We start from the raw sequence: 20,515 nt of genomic DNA, 5'->3' as shown, positions 1-20,515 counted from the left end.
AGCGTCCGAACAGTGGGCTACACAGTAATATGTAATATACGGTCAATTACCGTGAGACTGACAGTATTTTGCATGACAATAGCCTGCGGACAACGTTTTATGACTGCCATAGCCCTAACTCTCAATACAAGTAGCTGTCACGATCGTCGTATGAGAGAGACCAAGGCGCAGCGTGGTATGGGTACATTATATTTTAATGAATGAAACACTGAACAAAAACAACAAACTCAACGAATGAACCATGAAGCTATACAAATAGTGCAGACAGGCAACTAAACATAGACAAGACCCACAAACACAAAAGGGAAATGGCTGCCTAAATATGATCCCCAATCAGAGACAACGATAAACAGCTGCCTCTGATTGGGAACCATATCAGGCCACCATAGACATACAAATACACCTAGATAACCCACCCAAATCACCATCACGCCCCAACCAACACAGAGAAAAAACAGCTTACTATGTTCAGGGCGTGACAGTAGCTAAAAGTTGACCCACACCTTATCCCTTTCAATGTCTGTGCTGTTCTTGAGGCTGCCTTGAGGCTGCCTTAAACCATCTCCTCGTCATTGGTAAAGTGGGTCACCATAGCATTGACCTGAGCTGGTAAACAGAGGAAAATTGACCATGGACAGGCCCACTAGAGAAATGGACCTGCTTCTCTGTGGAAGAGATGGACCCCAAATCACACACATACAGTAGTGGTGCATGCATGTATGTTTGTTTATTCCATGTGTAACTCTGTTTATTCCATGTGTAACTCTGTTTATTCCATGTGTAACTCTGTGTTGTTGTATGTGTCTAACTGCTTTGCTTTATCTTGGCCAGGTCGCAGTTGCAAATGAGAACTTATTCTTAACTAGCCTACCTGGTTAAATAAAGGTGAATATATACACTGCTCAAAAAAATAAAGGGAACACTTAAACAACACAATAACTCCCAAGTCTGTCCACTTAGGAAGCAACACTGATTGACAATAAATTTTCACATGCTGTTGTGCAAATGGAATAGACAACAGGTGGAAATTATAGGCAATTAGCAAGACACCCCCAATAAAGGAGTGGTTCTGCAGGTGGTGACCACAGACCACTTCTCAGTTCCTATGCTTCCTGGCTGATGTTTTGGTCACTTTTGAATGCTGGCTGTGCTTTCACTCTAGTGTAGCATGAGACGGAGTCTACAACCCACACAAGTGGCTCAGGTAGTGCAGCTCATCCAGGATGGCACATCAATGCGAGCTGTGGCAGAAGGTTTGCTGTGTCTGTCAGCGTAGTGTCCAGAGCATGGAGGCGCTACCGGAGACAGGCCAGTACATCAGGAGACGTGGAGGAGGCCGTAGGAGGGCAACAACCCAGCAGCAGGACGCTACCTCCGCCTTTGTGCAAGGAGGAGCAGGAGGAGCACTGCCAGAGCCCTGCAAAATGACCTCCAGCAGGCCACAAATGTGAATGTGTCTGCTCAAAAGGTCAGAAACAGACTCCATGAGGGTGGTATGAGGGCCCGACGTCCACAGGTGGGGGTTGTGCTTACAGCCCAACACCGTGGCGACGTTTGGCATTTGCCAGAGAACACCAAGATTGGCAAATTCGCCACTGGCGCCCTGTGCTCTTCACAGATGAAAGCAGGTTCACACTGAGCACATGTGACAGACGTGACAGAGTCTGGAGACGCCGTGGAGAACGTTCTGCTGCCTGCAACATCCTCCAGCATGACCGGTTTGGCGGTGGTTTCAGTCATGGTGTGGGGTGGCATTTCTTTGGGGCCGCACAGCCCTCCATGTGCTCGCCAGAGGTAGCCTGACTGCCATTAGGTACCGAGATGAGATCCTCAGACCCCTTGTGAGACCATATGCTGGTGCGGTTGGCCCTGGGTTCCTCCTAATGCAAGACAATGCTAGACCTCATGTGGCTGGAGTGTGTCAGCAGTTCCTGCAAGAGGAAGGCATTGATGCTATGGACTGGCCCGCCCGTTCCCAGACCTGAATCCAATTGAGCACATCTGGGACATCATGTCTCGCTCCATCCACCAACGCCACGTGCACCACCAGACTGTCCAGGAGTTGGCGGATGCTTTAGTCCAGGTCTGGAGGAGATCCCTCAGGAGACCATCCGCCACCTAATCAGGAGCATGCCCAGGCGTTGTAGGGAGGTCATACAGGCACGTGGAGGCCACACACTACTGAGCCTCATTTTGACTTGTTTTAAGGACATTACATCAAAGTTGGATCAGCCTGTAGTGTGGTTTCCACTTTAATTTTGAGTGTGACTCCAAATCCAGACCTCCATGGGTTGATAAATTTGATTTCCATTGATAATTTTTGTGTGATTTTGTTGTCAGCACATTCAACTATGTAAAGAAAAAAGTATTTAATAAGAATATTTCATTCATTCAGATCTAGGATGGTTATTTTAGTGTTCCCTTATTTTTTTGAGCAGTGTATATATTTTTAAAAATGCAGTGGTGATATTAGCAGATTTTTTTTGTTGTTGATTTTTGTCGACTTGATTCATGATGATGACTGCAAGCCAAGATTTTGAAAGTATGATGTTGACATGATCAGTCCAATCAAATCTACTGTACATATAACTGATTTGACATAATTTTATCTGTGGCCAATGACCTTGAGCCTTCTTGGATCGGCATTTCTYATGTAACTCTATGGCGCCACCCAAGGGGCTAGAATTTTTGAGGTCTCCCCTTAGACTTGGTGGTGACGTAGTGTCCTCATGACTGACAGAACACTGAGCCAATCACGGCGCAACGCTCCATATTTTCTGCTGGCTTATCCCACCACCACAGAAAGCACTGAGCTAGGCTGAAACACCTGCATTTTGGAGCTGCCTTACTCAAGAAAACAAAAAAGAGACCATGTTTGTATGCGGCTTTATTAACTCAATGACATATATWTTTTTTTACATTGTTTGCAAACTGATATGCGACACGTATTAATGGCAAAATAACATGCAAAACAGGCAAGCCCCACCTGCCCTGAATGACGGGTCGCCACTGGGTGCATGGGTAAAATCACTGGGGAAGCCAGGAAAAAAAAGCCATATTACAACCTACAACCTCTATAACCCGTTATTTCATATGCCTTGTGACCGTGATACAGTGCATTTGGAAAGTATTCAGACTCTTTGACTTTTTCCACATTTTGTTACGTTACAGCCTTATTCTAAAATGGATTAAATGTCCCCCCCCTCATCAATCTACACACAACACCCCATAATGACAAAGCAAAAACTGTATAACATTTTTAAACTGAAATATTACATTTATATACAGTAAGTATTCAGACCCTTTACTCAGTACTTTGTTGAAGCACCTTTGGCAGCGATTACAGCCACAAYTCTTCTTGGGTATGACGCTACAAGCTTGGCACACCTGTATTTGGGGAGTTTCTCCCTCTTTTCTCTGCAGATCCTCTCAAGCTCTGTCAGGTTGGTGAGCTTTTCTGCAAAGCTATTTTCAGGTCTCTCTAGAGATGTTAGATCAGGTTCAAGTCCGGGCTCTGGCTGGGCCACTCAAGGACATTCAGAGACTTGTCCAGAGACAAGCCACTCCTGCATTGTCTCGGCTATGTGCTTAGGGTCATTGTCCTGTTGGAAGGTGAACCTTCGCCCCAGTCTGAGGTCCTGAGCGCTTTGGAGTAGGATTTCATCAAGGATGTCTCTGTATTTTGCTCCGTTCATCTTTTCCTCGACCCTGACTAGTCTCCCAGTCCCTGCCACTGAAGAACATCCTCACAGCATGATGCTGCCACCACCATGCTTCACTGTAGGGATAGTGCCAGGTTTCTTCCAGACGTGACGCTTGGCATTGAATCCAAAGAGTTCCATCTTGGTTTCATCAGACCATCTAATCTTGTTTCTGAGAGTCATTTAGGTGCTTTTAGAAAACTCCAAGCAGGCTGTCATCTGCCTTTTACTGAGGAGTGGCTTCCGTCTGGCCACTCTACCATAAAGGCCTGATTGGTGGAGTYCTGCAGAGATGGTTGTCCTTCTGGAAGGTTCTCCCATCTCCACAGAGGAACTCTGGAGCTCTGTCAGATTGACCATCGGGTCCCTGGTAACCTCCCTGACCAAGGCTATTTTCCCCCAATTGCTCAGTTTCGCTGGGCTGCCAGCTCTTGGAAGAGTCTCGCAGGTTCCAAACTTCTTCCATTTAAGAATGACAGAAGCCACTGTGTTCTTGGGGATCTTCAATGCTGCAGACATTTTTTGCTACCCTTCCCCAGATCTGTGCCTCGACACAATCCTGTCTCGGAGCTCTACGGACAATTCCTTCGACTTCATGGCTTGGTTTTTGCTCTGACATGCACTGTCAATAGCAGTCAAGCACCCAAACTAACTGGCTAACAGTTGTTGCAGTGACATTCTATTAAAATGGACACTTGCATAGTGGATAAAAAAAATAAGAAATGTAAAGAATAAATAAAAGTCTTTATGTCAAAATTAMAAACGTGTAATATCTGAAAATGTAGCTAGTAGCTACTATCTTACCCGTGGTCGATAGCCAGAGCGAATTTACCGGCTATGTCTGTCAACAGTTGTCGAAGTGACATTCATTTGCAATGGATACTTGTATAGTGGAGTCTTTTAGCTAACTAAACAATGAACCATAATCCCAACTCATGACGTTACTACCCTGCATGAATCTGCAGGTCAAATAAAATCAAATTCTATTGGTCACATGCACATGGTTAGCAGATGTTATTGCGAGTGTAGCGAAATGCTTGTGCTTTTAGTTCCGACAGTGCAGCAATATCTATCAAGTAATCTAACAATTCCACAACAACTACCTAATACACACAATCTAAGTAAAGGAATGGAGTAAGAATATATACATAAAAATATATGGATGAGCAATGACCGAGTGGCATAGGTAAGATGCCTATGCCGTCCGGTCATTGCTCATCTTTATAGGTAGCTATATAGGTACCATCCATATAGGTAGCCATGTAGGTAGCCATATACATAGCATCCATATAGGTAGCTAACCAACCAGGTTCAATGTTAGCTAGCTAACATTAGGCTATAACTAGCCAAGCAAATGGCTCTGAGATACGAATAATAAGATCATGCACGTAACGTTAGCTAGCGAGCTAACGTTAGCTAGCAAGCTAACAGTACACTTTAACTTGAAATGAAACCACTTTCTGTCAAAATTAGAAACATGTAATATCTGAAAATGTAGCTAACTAGACTATCTTACCCGTATACATCATGGTTGYATGCTTCTCCCTGTCACGAATGCAATGGTTGCCCTTAATTTGAAGATGTAATCCAGAGTTAGGTGTTTTCTCCATCTCCTTAGCTATCCTACTCTAATTCCACTGATTACAAAACTCGATCCTCCAGGAGGTGAAGAGCAACACTTATGCAGTTCTACTAAGCAATATATATCAAAAAAGATGTGTTGGACAGGATTATCTACACATATTAACCAGCTTAAATAGACAGAAGTAAGCTATATGGCAMACCAATCCGAACTCATCTTTCGGCATGTCTAGCCCACTCATTATCTCAACCAATCATGGCTAATGGGAAGGTTGCTGACTTTTTCTGTGGCTAAACTAACTAGCCTCGTAATTTAACAATATTATTCGTATTGACAGATGGCTTGCAAGTTTCTTATTAAGGCAGATGAAAGTTCACATGTTCCAGAAGGCATTTCTGCCCAAAAACACACTTTGATTAAAAAAAAAGATTACGTTCAAATGGCTTTCGTGTGAAGTAGTGACCCGCGACATACTGCTAGTTTCTTGAAATAGGTCACATATAGACAGGTGTGTTCCTTTCCAAATCATGTCTAATCAATTGAAATTGGAAGCAAAAGAAACGCACACCTGTTTAGGCGAGGTGCTGGCTAGCTGAGTAGAACACCTGAAAAAGAAAAGGAGAGCCTTTGGTGTTATTACGTGCTCCACTAAGGGAGTTATTTATCTAATAACTTGTCCTTGTGGTAAAAATGATGTGGCTAAAAAGAAGTGTGAAATAAAAGTACGAATCTCAGAGCATCGTAGCACCTTTAGGTGCAAAAACTCAACGTACCCAGTTGCAGACCACTTTTTGGAAGCAAACCACAAACCACTCTAGGAGAGGGGGTGACCTTGACAATTTAATTTAAAGACCCTTGCTCCCTTCGGTCTCAATGTGGACTTTGATATGAAGTCATTCTTGTGATTATTATGATTTTGGTATTCATTGTAAATGTTTATAGGCCTAGTATGTAGCCTAATTGTACCTATGGATTGTATGCTTTCCATTCATGTTTTTTTATATGTTATATTTATATCTGTAAATCAACCAATGATATCAAGRCACCCCCGGCCATGATTACAGACACCTGTGTGTGTGTCCTTTGAAACTATATAAACTAGTGACCCGCAGTGTTTGTCATTATACCCTTATGAAAACAGCTTGTCTGTCAAAACGTTGGTTATTKGTTTATAAAATTATTGCATCTGAGCCCATAGAGTGAGCGGCTCTCATTTTCAATCAATTGAATTTACCACAGGTGGACTCCAATCAAGTTGTAGAAACATCTCAAGGATGATCACTGGAAACAGGATGCACCTGACCTCATTTTTGAGTCTCATAGCAAAGGGTCTGAATACTTATGTGAATAAATTATTTCTGTTTTTTCCTCCTCTCTTTCATGTTGACGAAACAGTCTATCACTGTCATACAGTACACACTTTTATTTTTTGTTGTCTGGCTGAAATGCTTGCTCGCTAGAATAACTTTCATTCATGGGCAGCGTTAGCTATTTAACATTAGCCTTCTACATCTAGCTACATATTGAACTTCCATCCTCTCAGGCCAGGGTCACAATGTTGGAATTAATGGTTGGATCAGAATCGCCGTTATAATCATTGGCCAGTATGGAGAACTAAGTCAAACCAAAAGTCCAAATCCTTATCTTCCTCCATGTCTAATTTATAAAAGGGCCAATTTCAGCTAGCTAGCTAGCCAAGAGTGTGCAAAGCTGTCATCAAGGCAAAGGGTAGCTTCTTTGAAGAATCTCAATTATAAACTATATTTTAATTTGTTAAACCGTTTTTTGGTTACTACATGATTCCACATTTGTTATTTCATAGTGTTGATGTCTTCACTATTATTCTACAATGTAGAAAATAGTAAAAATAAAGAAAAACGCTTGAATGAGTAGGTGTGTCCATAATGTTGACTGGCACTGTGTATAATGTCATTCAGGTGAACCTATGAGTGCGATGAGTGTTGCAGTCTGGGTGAGAAATGAGCAGATGGACTATAGGTACTCTTATAGTTAATGCCATGCTTTATTTCTCTCCAGGACAGTCAATGTGAACGTCAATGACAAACATGGTTTCACTCCTCTCAAGGTGGCTGCACAGACAGTCTTTGCAAGGTTAAACCTTGCAGTAAAAGTCTTGCTCACCGGTGTCTCATAATAGTGGAACGTCACCATTATGCCTGAAAGCTTTACTCTGAACTTGAATTTCTCTTTTTTAGGCTCGTTCACAAATTGGTAGAACACGGTGCAGACATGAATAAGAAGAACGGTAGTGGGAAAGACAGGTGTGCAAACACATACAGTATTTTGTACCTTACCTTTGCATATAGAGTACAATTATATCACATTTGCAGTACACACGTTGTGAATAAATGACAAATGGGTTTGTGATTGACCTCTACCATCTCCTGTGTCTATGTCAGTCAGATGCTGACAAGTTTATTTGGCCACCTGGACATAGTGAAMTATCTGAAGATGTTTGGGGCCACGTGGCAGTGCCAGGACATGGGGGTGGGGCTGTACCCCCCTCCACTGGGCAGCTGACAGAGGACACCTTGCTGTCATAGCCTACATGATTCAGGATGGCTGTGAGGTGAGATTGGTGTCAGCATTTACGAGCTACACTCTATTCTCTACAGTAAATGTAAAGTGCACTACTATCCAAAAGGAAAACTAAAGGAAGTGAGTTATAATTTTGAGACTAAAAGGCATGTTGATTGTTGTCTCAGTTGGATGTTAGAGACAACGTGTCCTACTGACTGGACTCCTTTGATGAGGGTGTCAGCGGTCACTGGAACCCAGCGGTGGCCTCTCTCCTCATCAGAGCCGGGGCTGAAGTCAACACCAGGACAAGGATGGGAAGACGCCACTTATTGTACACTCCAAACACTTCTTCACAAACTTCTGTTGTGCTAAAGAGGTTACTCATAGTGCAAACTCACCGAGACTCCTTAGAAAATAGGACATTGGACAGGAAAGTTCATAGGACAAGGCAAGCAGTCAATACAACAACTGTCTGCTAGGTGGCAGTGTTGAACCACCATGAGTTGCTGGTGCAGTTGTTGTTGGACAGGGCTGACCACGATGTGAAGAACGAGGTAATGACAAGTAACAGCATGGGTTCTGTTTCGATTAGAGCAATTTAAATCATTCTGGAATTGACTGATATTTTTGTCTTTGCAGTTTGGGCAGCTGAAATAGCAAAGGCCTTTGGGAGAGAGGTAATGCTTTCTCCATAAACATTACTGTTGCGTTGTACAGTATGTTACTGTTATAGTGAATATATGAGCAAGTGTTGTTTATCATTTTTTCCCTACAGAATTTCATCAGTTTATTAGAAGGACAGATGAGTATAGTCAGAGATGGTGCAGTCCATTAGTAAAGGGCTTAGCTGGACAGCATCATTTTTTTCATAATTTCTAATAGCTTTATTATTGTTGCTTATTTTTTAACACATTGTATGTATGTATACTAAACCTGCATTTTTATCTGGATATTTGTTTTGCMTAACTAAACATTTATACACATACTGTATGAGATTTTTATGGATAAATGAAATAATAAACCATCAAGAATTGCCTCAAGACACAAAGGATTGACTTGGTTTCGTTTTACTGTACAGATGTCTGATAAAACCTTATCCTACAAGAGGGAGACACATTTCACATTGCTGTGCCAATGAGTCATGTATTATTATTCGTAATAATGTGTTTGTGTTAAGTCTTCTGCCTACATTCGCCTGTACTGTCAGCAAAATAAATGCAAATAAATCAAATGAACAGCATAAGAGAAATCTCATTTATTTGGCTCTGCAATAATGTTCAAGTACTCCAACTGCTCCAGAATCTAATCTTTTACCATAATCCTCATTCCAAATGGAGTTCAATAAAAAAAAAAAAAAAATGTTTTATTGAACAGGAGATACCATCACTTTGTGGTTCTCACTGCTCTTGTAAAATAAAATAATGATTGCTGCCAGATACTATATTTACACTAACTGTACAATGGCTTTTAATTTGAAAATGTAACAGTGAAACAAAAAATACAGTACATTTGTAGAAAGCAACTTTTACAAGTGAATAGATCTGAAGATCTGACAAATGCTGACATCAGATAGCAGTTGATCTGTAAAAAGGAACATATACAGTGATTACTAAAAGTGTAAATGCAACTACGCAATGCAAGTCTGATGAGTAGCGAGTAGTGCATTCCACAATATCGAGCGACAAGACATACACTGCATTATGAGTACACACACATGCATCCATTTAATTAAAGCCCAACAGTATATTGGTGATCACAATACAATGCAGACCAGGTTTGATATTTTGTTTTACACCTACAATAATGCAACCACATGTGCCCCTGTTTACTGCTGTACTGAATACTTTTCGATGTAAAAAGTCCCTCCTGTTGAAACAACCTTACAAAAGTAGTTATGAGAGTGAGGTCATAACTTCATATGGTAAGCTTGCTGCTAACGTACACACACGCAGGCATGCACGCACACACACACACCCCGTGCCATGCCAGAGGACTGAGCAGTATGATGAACACTCTTACTCAGCACCCATCAGAGCTATATTTAATGAACCATTTTGTGGCCAAGACATTATGTACCCACAGTCTCTACTTTAATTTGGACAACATTTTAATGTATTGGAAATCAATTGTGTCACTTAGTCCACAAATTAAAGTAAAGTAAAGTTTAAAGGGAAAAGAACAGGACATTCAGTACAGGTATTGGATGTATTTGCTGTAAGACTGTAATATTTCAAAGGACAAATTCAACTTAATTGGAATTGTCTTGAAAACCTCAAGGAGAGTTGTGTGCCAATGTGTGAGACCGAGGTCCAATAGTAAATGAATAATGATAACCATGAGGTCAAGTACCGGCAATTACCTCGTAAAGTAAACCACTTGGGCATACTTTTGTCTGAGTAAACTTTGAAAAGATAAAAATGAATAAAACACTGGACACCATCTAAGTGGGGTTTGGACTGTTCACAACACTGAAGTCATCTTGACACCACAGCATCAAGTGAGTTGAAGTGTAGCACGGTCCTCCACTAGGCCGGTTATGTTGCATTTTTTGCTGTTGCTGTAATTCTCTGGAACCCAGCAGTGTCAGCTCATTTTAGACTCTCCTGGCCCCGCTGGGAGCATTACGTATTGCACAACTGCCGGCAAATACTCCAAACTGTGTGTAAGAGAGTTGAGTATTTATGAAAGCGGTGACTACAGCATATCCTTCAAGTCTGTGGTCACACCATGAACTATTAAGGGCATGTAAGAGCCCAAAATCATTTGTAAGTTTGTAAACGTGTTCAAGTTCGCCAGCGGAGAAAAACGTCAAGGTCAGAGATACTTTTCTCTGTGGTACTGTAGTTCTATACTTGGATCCAATACCCTGTCAATGAACTCATATTAGGGTACATATGAATAAAGATCATGTATGTAGATCATGTATGAATACAAAGATCGAACAATAATCTAAAATGTCAATTCTCAAGTACGTGTCTATTCTGAACAATTCCCTTGCTTTTGCACCGAATTGGATTAGTTGAAACCAGTGGAGGCTGCTGAGGAGAGGACGGCTCATAATAATGGCTGGAACAGAGCAAATGGAATGGCATTAAACACATGGAAACCATGTGTTTGATGTATTTGATACCATTCTACTTAATCTTCTCCAGCTATTACCACAAGCCCGTCCTCCTCAATTAAGGTGCCACCAACCAACCGCCTGTGGTCGAAACACACCTCAATTGACACGTCCAACATGTCAGTCTGACACTGTTGCAGATTATGAAGTGAGTGGATGCCTTGGAATGTGAAAGCAGTTCTTATTAATGACAAACTGAACATAAACTCCCAGTCCCTAACACTGCTGCTTAGTGAGTTACAAGGTATAGTCATTAAATAGTTCATTTGTACCTGAGCGAGGACAACAAAAGCACCTTTCAGAGGCACAGCACCAATGTTTGAAGTCAGTCCCCTTTTCCTAAAACTCTGAGACCCTTTCAAAGTTGCAAAGGTCTGGTGGAGTCTTGTAGTGCAAATATGGGTCTCCATCCATAGAGCTCCCCGCTATTCCATCTCCATTTCTTTGTGATCAGCGGTCGAAATGATGAGTCTTAGGCAGTCTCAGGGATTGTATGGGTGCAGGTCTGAAAAGGGAGAAAAAAAAACATGCAGAGCAAAGACTTAAAAAAATGTCATACATTTTTCATTCATACAGTATATAGCTATTAACTTTTTGCCAGCCAGCCCACCATAGCACAGACCTGTTTGGTTGTGGGATGGTGAGCAGGGGCCTGGGCAAGGTGGGGATGGGGATAGGTACGGGTCCAGGGAGGCGGAACCCCACCACCGAGGTGCTGCTTTCCACCCAAGCACGCCTGTCCAGAGGGTCTGCAGGCAGGGGCTTCTGGGGCGGACTGGGCTTCTCACGGTCCTAGGAACGACAAACCAGAAGTTGAAAAGTAGTGTTGGCACAGAAACCTCACTAGAGGGCACTGTGTTATAGAGTGCCACCAGAATAATGTATCTGTCTGTTCTGTAGCCACCACCTCCGTAGCAACTCTCTCTGGAAGGTTATCTAAATGAGGTGCCATCATGTGTTACTAATCTAAAATGGGGAGGGCGAGGTAATGGCAAACATCTGCTAGCAGCATCCCAGCTGCTCTGCACAGTTTGTAGGAGGAAAGGAACAAACCTTGAGCAATACTCACAAATATGTGCCAAGTTACAGCAAACACCCAAATTCAAAGGATTTAGAGAACAGAATGAAGTGTTAAAGGCAGTTCTACAGTAACAGAATGATGCCAAGACTCCAATATATCACTTTAAAATGTTTWAAAAAACTATGATTGCAAAGTTAAACAAACCATACACCTGTATGCACAAGGATGACTTTGAACAATTTCCACTGAACATTTTACAAAAACATATTTACTTGAAGAACAATGCAGATGCAAAGTTTGGTAACAGAATGACGGTTTGTGCTGTTTGAGCCGTCATTCTGTTACCAAACTTTGTGTTTTTAACATAGATATGTGCATAGAGTTGTAGGGTTTGTTTAACTTTGCAATCACTGGTTTTTGTTCAAAGTGAAAAATCGAGGTCTCAGCATCGTTCCATATCACCACGATAGGAACGAGAAAGCATGCCCATGCTCGCACATGGAAAAGTATCGCTGGAGTCTGACAAAATGGAATGTAACATTGAAGATAAAGTTCGTAATGACACAATTTCATGTGTACAACATCTGATGGCCTACATCACTATACTTGGTGTTTTTGGAGCTTTTCTTTTTATCCGTGCCCTGGCACTGCAGAATGGGCATTAGGAGGTATATCGCTGGTTGGGGTCTGTTTCTCGAAACCAAGTGAAATCGTCCAAAAAGTGTCTGGAATCTTCCATAACATGCCATTTATATAACAAATYTGAGCTTGTCCTTCAAGGGCGGAAAGTGTGTCCTGGACTAGATGACTTTGTTGGGACTTCCAGCTCTGTAATGTTTCACACATCAGCAAGAAGGTGATTTACATCAACCATGCTTGAATAACTGTGACCCCCTGATGTGAAAGATTATTATTCCATTATGTGAGTGGTTTGACCATGCATACATGGCAGCGGTAGGTAGGCATGGCATAGTGTGGTAGGTAGAGAAGTGGGGTTGTAACAGCACCTGAAGACATGACATGTCATTTAACAAATCAGTTATGAATGGCCATCCCCAGTGATGTCATCATTAGTGGCTACTGTGTTGTAGTCGATCAAGCTCTTAGACCAGATATGACTGCCCCCACAAAAACACATTTGACTGAGTCTACAGTACTAMTGTTAATGTTTTGTAGCTTAAACCACATCTTGTGACTTGGACTCAGTTAAATTGTATTAGGACAAACAGTGGAGACCACTTCTTGTGAAACAGCYGTCTGTTTGTTGCTTCAATTTGCCTTTCGAAACGCTAAACTCAAAGAATAAGATCACCTCCTGGGGATGGCAGCTGAATCGTCTCCTGATGCAGTTAAACCAGAGGCGCCACAGAGGTTGAAATAAAGAACTAATCAGATTGAAGCCTTCTCTCCAGTCTYGTGTGGCTCCCAGTAAGTAGAAGTGCCTCTAACCACTCATCCTGCATCAGATAGGTTTTCCTCTCTCTGATAGTTAAGGGGTAGGGTAATCTGATACTAGATCTGTTGTTAAGGGCATCTAATACCTCAAGTGTTGTGTGTCAACCTCTCTGTGGTGGGTAGATGGAGAATGAATCCCACACAGCGGGGGTAGTGCTGGACCAGATACTCCACTACTGCAGGAGTCTATGTAGATGAGACGTCACCTTGGACACCATATAACATAATATGGACCCCCACATTCAACACCAACTGTGCCRCTCAGCAGATCTCCTAAGTCAAGATGTATCTTTTTGCCTGAACTGTGAAACCTGATTTAGACCATGCTGACAACCCTAGGGCAGTTAGATAGCATAGTGGACATTTGGGTTGTAGGTACTACATAAATATACAGCTCACGAGTTTGAATTTCATCATTTTTAAAGTTTTGTTTCAAAGATAAATATGTACAAGAGAGCCTGAGTAATAATAATAATAATAKTAGTAATGATAAATGGGACTTACAGTGCCTTCGGAAAGTATTCAGACCCCTTGACTTTTTCCACATTTTATTAGGTTACAGCCTTATTCTAAAATGTATTAAATCGTTTTTCCCCCTCGTCGATTTACACACAATATCCCATAATGACAAAGCAAAAACATTTTTTTATTTWATTTAATTTTTGCTAATTTKTTTTTTTTAAACTATGAAATATAACATTTACATAAGTATTCAGACCCTTTACTCAGTACTTTGTTGAAGCACCTTTGCCAGTGATTACAGCCTCAAGTCTTCTTGAGTATGACACTACAAGCTTGGCACACCTGTATTTGGGGAGTTTCTCCCATTCTTCTTTGCAGCTCCTCTCAAGCTCTGTCACGTTGGATGGGGAGCGTTGCTGCACAGCTATTTTATGGTGTCTCCAGAGAAGTTTGATCGGGTTCAAGTCCGGGCTCTGGCTGGGCCACTCAAGGAAATTCAGAGACTTGTTCTGAAGCCACTCCTGCGTTGTCTTGGCTGTGTGCTTAGGGTCGTTGTCCTGTTGGAAGGTGAACCTTCGCCTCAGTATGAGGTCCTGAGCACTCTGGAGCAAGTTTTCATCAAGGACCTCTCTGTACTTTACTCCTTTCATCGTTGCCTCGATCCTGACAAGTCTCCCAGTCTCTGCCGCTGAAAAACATCCCATCAGCATGATGCTGKCACCAACATGCTTTACCATAGGGATGGTGCCAGGTTTCCTTCAGACGTGATGCTTGGCATTCAGGCATAAGAGTTCCATCTTGGTTTCATCAGACCAGAGAATCTTGTTTCTCATGGTCTGAGAGTCTTTAGGTGCCTTTTGACAGCCAAGTGGGCTGTCATGTGCCTTTTACTGAGGAGTGGCTTCCATCTGCCCACTCTACCATAAAGGCCTGATTGATGGAGTGCTGCAGAGATGGTTGTCCTTCTGGAAGGTTCTCCCATCTCCACAGAGGAACTCTWTCAGAGTGACCATCGGGTTCTTGGTCACCTCCCTGACCAAGGCCCTTCTCCCCCGATTGCTCAGTTTGGCTGGACGGCCAGCTCTAGGAAGAGTCTTGGTGGTTCCAAACTTCTTCCATTTAAGAATGATGGAGGCCACTGTGTTCTTGGGGACTTTCAATGCTGCATKATTTTTTGMGTACCCTTCCCCAGATCTGTGCCTCGACACAATCCTGTCTCGGAGCTCTATGGACAATTACTTCGACCTCATGGCTTTTTTGCGCTGACATGCACTGTCAACTGTAGGACCAATCAAGTTGTAGAAACATCTCAAGGATGATCAATGGAAGCAGGATGCACCTCAGCAAAGGGTTTGAATACTTATGTAAATAAGGCATTTCTAAAAACCTGTTTTCGCTTTGTCATTATGGGGTATTGTGTGTATATTGCTGAGGATTAAAAGAAAATGTAATCTATTTTAGAATAATGTAATAAACGTAATAAAATGTGTAAAAAAGTAAAGCGGTGGGAATACTTTCCGAAGGCACTGTATGTAGCGCTTTTCAAGGACCCAAAGTTGCCTTACAATTGTAGAAAAAACCACAACATACATATACCGTCCTTGTTTGTTGTGTTTGTTTTTACCATGGGGAACTGAACTATGCTAGGCTGCTACACACTCCATTCTCACATATGTGATCCATCTGTTGCCACACCTCAACAGAGACTTTCTCAGGAGAAGGGGATGCATTGGATCTATATCTGTCTCTCTCCATCTCGTACATGCTCTTCCCTTACATCTGGGAGTAGTTATGTGCTTTATACACCAGAGAGAATAGTAACATCTCAAAGTTAATGTCTTCCTTTTTTTCTTACAATGACGTGCATCTGCCAGTGCACTCTGCACCTCATAAAGCCATGGACATCTGACATGGTGCTCTACGCATACAGATCACCTGCCTGCGTGAGCCCTGTGCAGACAGATTGATTTACATACTCTAGACACAGCCCTGCTGGCTCAGCACAAAACAGGATTTGTGGAGAACAACTTAAAGGATAAAGTGCACACGGGGGGAAAAAATCTAGTTGTTTGTAACTGGTTCCACAGCATTTGTTTGTTTACTCAACTACTCAAGTGTTACCTGAACTTTAAAAAAAATGTTGTTGGCCCAGYCTTAGCGCCAACTTGAGAAAACTGAAGCAAAAATTCAGGCAACTTAAAATGATGTGTTTGCTCAACTAGTCTCAAATGTTCCTTCAACAAAAAACATTTTATTTGGCCATCTAAACTAAAAAGGCTGTGGAACTAGTTACACACCCACAAACAGTACTTTTGACATACCATGTTTTCATATTTGACACACATGATTATTTTGTGCATGTTAATTTGGACAGTAATTATTATTCAACATGTCCTCACCTAGGATTTAAACTCACAACCTCTAGGTTCACAGCATACCAATCTTCCTGCTACGCCACCATGTCTGTGTCAATAACTGATTTCACCTGTATTACTACACTTTGCACTTCAAAGTAAATCTCAGCTCTGTTAAAAGTACAATCAAGTACATTTTTTAAAAATATATCATAGTGATTAAGGAGTAAAATTAAAACAGAGTAAATATGCCCCACCAACATTAGACAACTACACAGAAAACCCTTACATTGCTGAAATAAGTCAATTAAATCCAGGATGAGAAACTAGTCAGATGAACTGATAATAGACACAGACATTATGGCAGGAAGATCGGAATGCTGTGAACCAAAACGTTGAGAGGACATGTTGAATAAAAGTTACTGTATAAATGGACATGCACAATGTATTCATGTACTGTATGCTAACGGGTGTCAAATATGTCAGTTGAAAACATTGTATGTTAAAAGCAATGTTTGTGTGTTTGTGTATAACCAGTTGCACAGCCTTTTTTGGTTAAGCCTTTATTTTCTCAAATAATAATTTCTAGCTGAATGAACATATGAGACAAGTTGAGCAAACACATTAATTTAAGTTATTTAGCTATGCCTTCCAGTGGTTATAGTTACACTATTTAGTATGCATGGTCCATAACTTATCCATTGTGTAATAATATGGTTATTGGGACCCAAGGCAGGTGTTTTCAATAAGTGAGTGAGGGAATACGTATTTCCGATTGCCCTTGTTGAATTTATGTTCTTCAAATGTTATGGATTGTGTGAATTAATAAATCTACTTTTTACTATGTTGTTTCCAGCAAGATCAATTTCCAAAGAAYTCCCCAAAAGGGGAATTAGGGCAGCATGATATGGGCAAAAAATGTAATTGCAATTTTTTTACAAAATATTGCGATTGCGATTTTACTTGCGATATAGATCAAAACACTTGGGTGAACTGATGGAATCCTAGAAATAGAATGATTTATATTAAAAAGCAAAGTGGAAAGCAGTGTCTTTCTTGTTTGGAACAATCTGTTGACTGCATTTGACCTAACAGAACAGCATCTAAACTTATAGCAAATCTAACAGCGAGGAGGAAGAACTGCGCTACTTGAATGAGTAAACTATAAAAACAAACATTACACGCAGCTGAGTGACATTTCAAAGTATTGCATGTGATATGAATCTCTTGAGATATGGATATTGCACATGTCAATATTGCGATTTCGTTGTGCATTCGATTAATTGTGCAGCCCTACAGAAAATACATTGGATATTTGTATTCATAGCGGATGGCATGGCAGAACAGTGACTACTAACCTGGTCCATCCTGTAGGGCTGCTGTCTGGGCAGGCTGTGGCAGGGTGGTGCCCGCGGTGGGGAGAGGGCAGTGTGGGCCGGCAGGGCCCTGTGGTGGGGTGGGACTGGCGGCAGAGGTTGCTGTCCCACACTCAGGGAGACAGGCATGGGGTGGCTGATGTGGATGGGCTGGTAGTTGGGCAACCGCCGTAAGCTGTGGGAATGTAAACTGTGTGAAGGAAGGAGAGGCTCCAAACTCCGGTGGGATGGCTGTGAGGATGGAGAGAGGGGGAGGGGATATGGAGGGGAAGGGAGGTAGAGAAGAGAGAGCTGTTAGTTTGGGTTTTCGGTCAGGGCTTGAGCTATTATGTTCTCCTCCCTCTGCTCCTCCTCAGATCATTGATCTTATTTCCTGTTGGAGTCTCCCAAACAATCATTTCAAACCCCTGTGACCCATGTACAGTAGCTGGATACAGCTAGGAGAACCTAAAACTATACCCATGTTCTCTGTCATGGATGTACTATTACTATGAATTAACACGTTTCACAGGCAGTCAATGACAGAAAACATAGTAAGTGAATCTAACACACTGAAACGGTCAAAGCCAGCACCAGATTGCCTGTCCAGAACTGCTGTTAGTCCTCAAGAATAAATCTAATTGCACCGGAGATGGATAGACTGGCTGAACTGGCCTGGCCTGTAGCTATGCTACGCCAGGCAACCTGCAGAGAGTCTGCTGGAAATCTGGACAGGGGGAACCGTGACTGCCAGAACAAACAGTAAACAGCAGGTAGACTGAATACTGCTGAGGAGCCAGAGTCACGTTCACTAGAGGAGACGATACTGGTGTTGGAGATGGAACTGGGTTAAGCATCCTTCCTGGCCAAGCCAGCAAACCCTTAACTCCTGAACTCTGACCACAATGATACACTCCAGCTGTTCTCCATGGGAATCAACTGTGGATGTTTGAATGCGCACACACACACACACGCACGCACGCACGCACGCCACTCACACGCCCGCACACACACACACACACGCCCGCACACACCACACACACACACACACAACACAACACACACACACACACACACACACCACACACACCAACCACAACACACACACACACACACACACACACACACACCAACACACACACACACACACACACACACACCACACACACAAACGCCCGCACCACACACGCGCCGCACACACACACACACACACACACACATGCCCGCACACACACACGCCCGCACACACACACGCGCACACACGCGCACACGCACACACACGCGCACACACACGCACACACATGTTTATCAATTCTAAAACAAGTCCACCCCAATTTGCCTCTTACTCTCGACTCCACCAACTCTTTTCTCCTGTGTCCCTGTACACAAAGGCTTTTATCTCAGGCAGAACCATTATACGCAGCCCTATAATAATACTGCACCATGATCACCATTTCATTTAAATGGTGCGGCTTCTCAATCAAAGTTTCTTCAGCCTTCTGCCAGCAATACTGTGGCCTCATTAATATTTCTTCAAGAAAAAGACGCTGAGACTAAATCAATTATACGCTTAGCCGTCAACTTGTTTTGACAATAAGTCTGGAATGAATAGGTTCAGATAAGCATGGCAAGTCTCAGACTAAGTCGATTCCCTGTTGTGGTGCGGCGGTTTTGATACAGTATGATTGCATTAGAAATCCAATGGTGTGTGACCGATAGTTTGTCAGCAGTTAGTTTGTAATACTTCTTTGCTAACACACGTTTTAGTTCTCCCTACATCCATCTTTTATACAATGCAAAGTGTACTTGTTACATCTTCCATTGTGTAGGCCTATAAGTGAACCATACTAATCAATTGATCATAAGGGAAGGTTGGGGGCGAAAAACTCCAGCTCCCTCACGTGTCACAAACAGTCTGTGTTCTACTAAAGTGACTATCAGGGAAAATCCGCTGCCCATTAACTCAGCAGCAGAAAGAGACCCACCTTGTATACGCTGGCACCTGGAGGCTTGGCTGGGGATTTGCGTCGTGAACTGTACATGGACTGAGTCTGGCTGGGGCTGGTTGCTCTGGTGGACCCAACAGACCTACGAAGACAGAGAGGTAACATTCCAACTACTATACTAACTACTATTCTACATCTCTTAAAAATCTGCAGCTTTGAGACACACAGTAACAGGCCTTCGTCTGTACACAAGGCCCACGTGCATTGTGAGGACTATGTGCTGGACTATGCGTCGTCCTCTCACATGGTTAGTGGAGTCACAAGGTTACTATCGCTGTGAACACATCAAATCACCAGAGAGAGACCATGGGACCATAATGCATATTAGAAACAATATCTCTGTCATTTCTACAAGATAATCATCTCTACACGAAAGCATCTCTATAAAAGTATTCTGTCTTGATATCCAGAACATAAGATGAAACACAGGTGTGGGAGGAGGTGTCCTACTGTACCTCAGTTTATCCATGGTGGTCTTCTTGTTGGTGAAGAGCAGACGGACCAGAGTCTTCCTCTTGAGAAATACCAGGAACCCAGCACCCATCAGGCTGAGGAGGGTGGCCAGGATCGCCACGGCAACCCCCCTGCTGTCGGCTGACGTCACATACGACAACACGCACATTAATACACACACACGCACATCTACAGCACGGCACAAACAAGACAGACAAAGAGTGTTAATAGAAGCCACAGCAGGGTTTTAGTACATTTGACATTATTTACATGATTATTTCCTTCCGCTCTTGAACAACCAGAGAGGGAAAGTTGTACGTGTCTAGTTGTAATGAGTTGTGTGTAGCTAGGGTGAATAGGTGACTGAGGTAGATCCGTCTGCAAGTTTGGAGAGCTTAGTAGAGCTTCAAAGTAACTAACTTGCTGTGAGCAGGTTATGAAAGTACAGCTAAAGGTGTTACCCT

General features: G+C 42.5%; 1 protein-coding gene and 1 pseudogene across 1 annotated transcript in view; one reads left to right on the top strand and one right to left on the bottom strand.

Moving 5' to 3' along the window:
- The first annotated feature begins 4,870 nt into the window (after positions 1-4,870).
- On the top strand, positions 4,871-9,001 carry LOC111977928 (fibronectin type 3 and ankyrin repeat domains 1 protein-like; annotated as a pseudogene).
- Positions 9,002-9,064: 63 nt separating this feature from the next.
- Positions 9,065-20,515, bottom strand: part of adam12b (ADAM metallopeptidase domain 12b) — a 137,656-nt gene continuing 126,205 nt past the window's right edge. Inside the window, 5 exon segments of the mRNA XM_024008856.2 lie at positions 9,065-11,450; positions 11,568-11,737; positions 17,596-17,844; positions 19,578-19,680; positions 20,054-20,192. Of these exon segments, the coding sequence (XP_023864624.1) occupies positions 11,396-11,450; positions 11,568-11,737; positions 17,596-17,844; positions 19,578-19,680; positions 20,054-20,192 (716 nt within the window). The 3' untranslated portion in view covers positions 9,065-11,395.

Source organism: Salvelinus sp. IW2-2015, linkage group LG18, assembly GCF_002910315.2.
Source record: "Salvelinus sp. IW2-2015 linkage group LG18, ASM291031v2, whole genome shotgun sequence".
Lineage (NCBI taxonomy): Eukaryota > Metazoa > Chordata > Actinopteri > Salmoniformes > Salmonidae > Salvelinus > Salvelinus sp. IW2-2015.
Note: the sequence above shows the minus strand (reverse complement) of the source record. Positions and strands in the feature narration are given on the sequence as shown.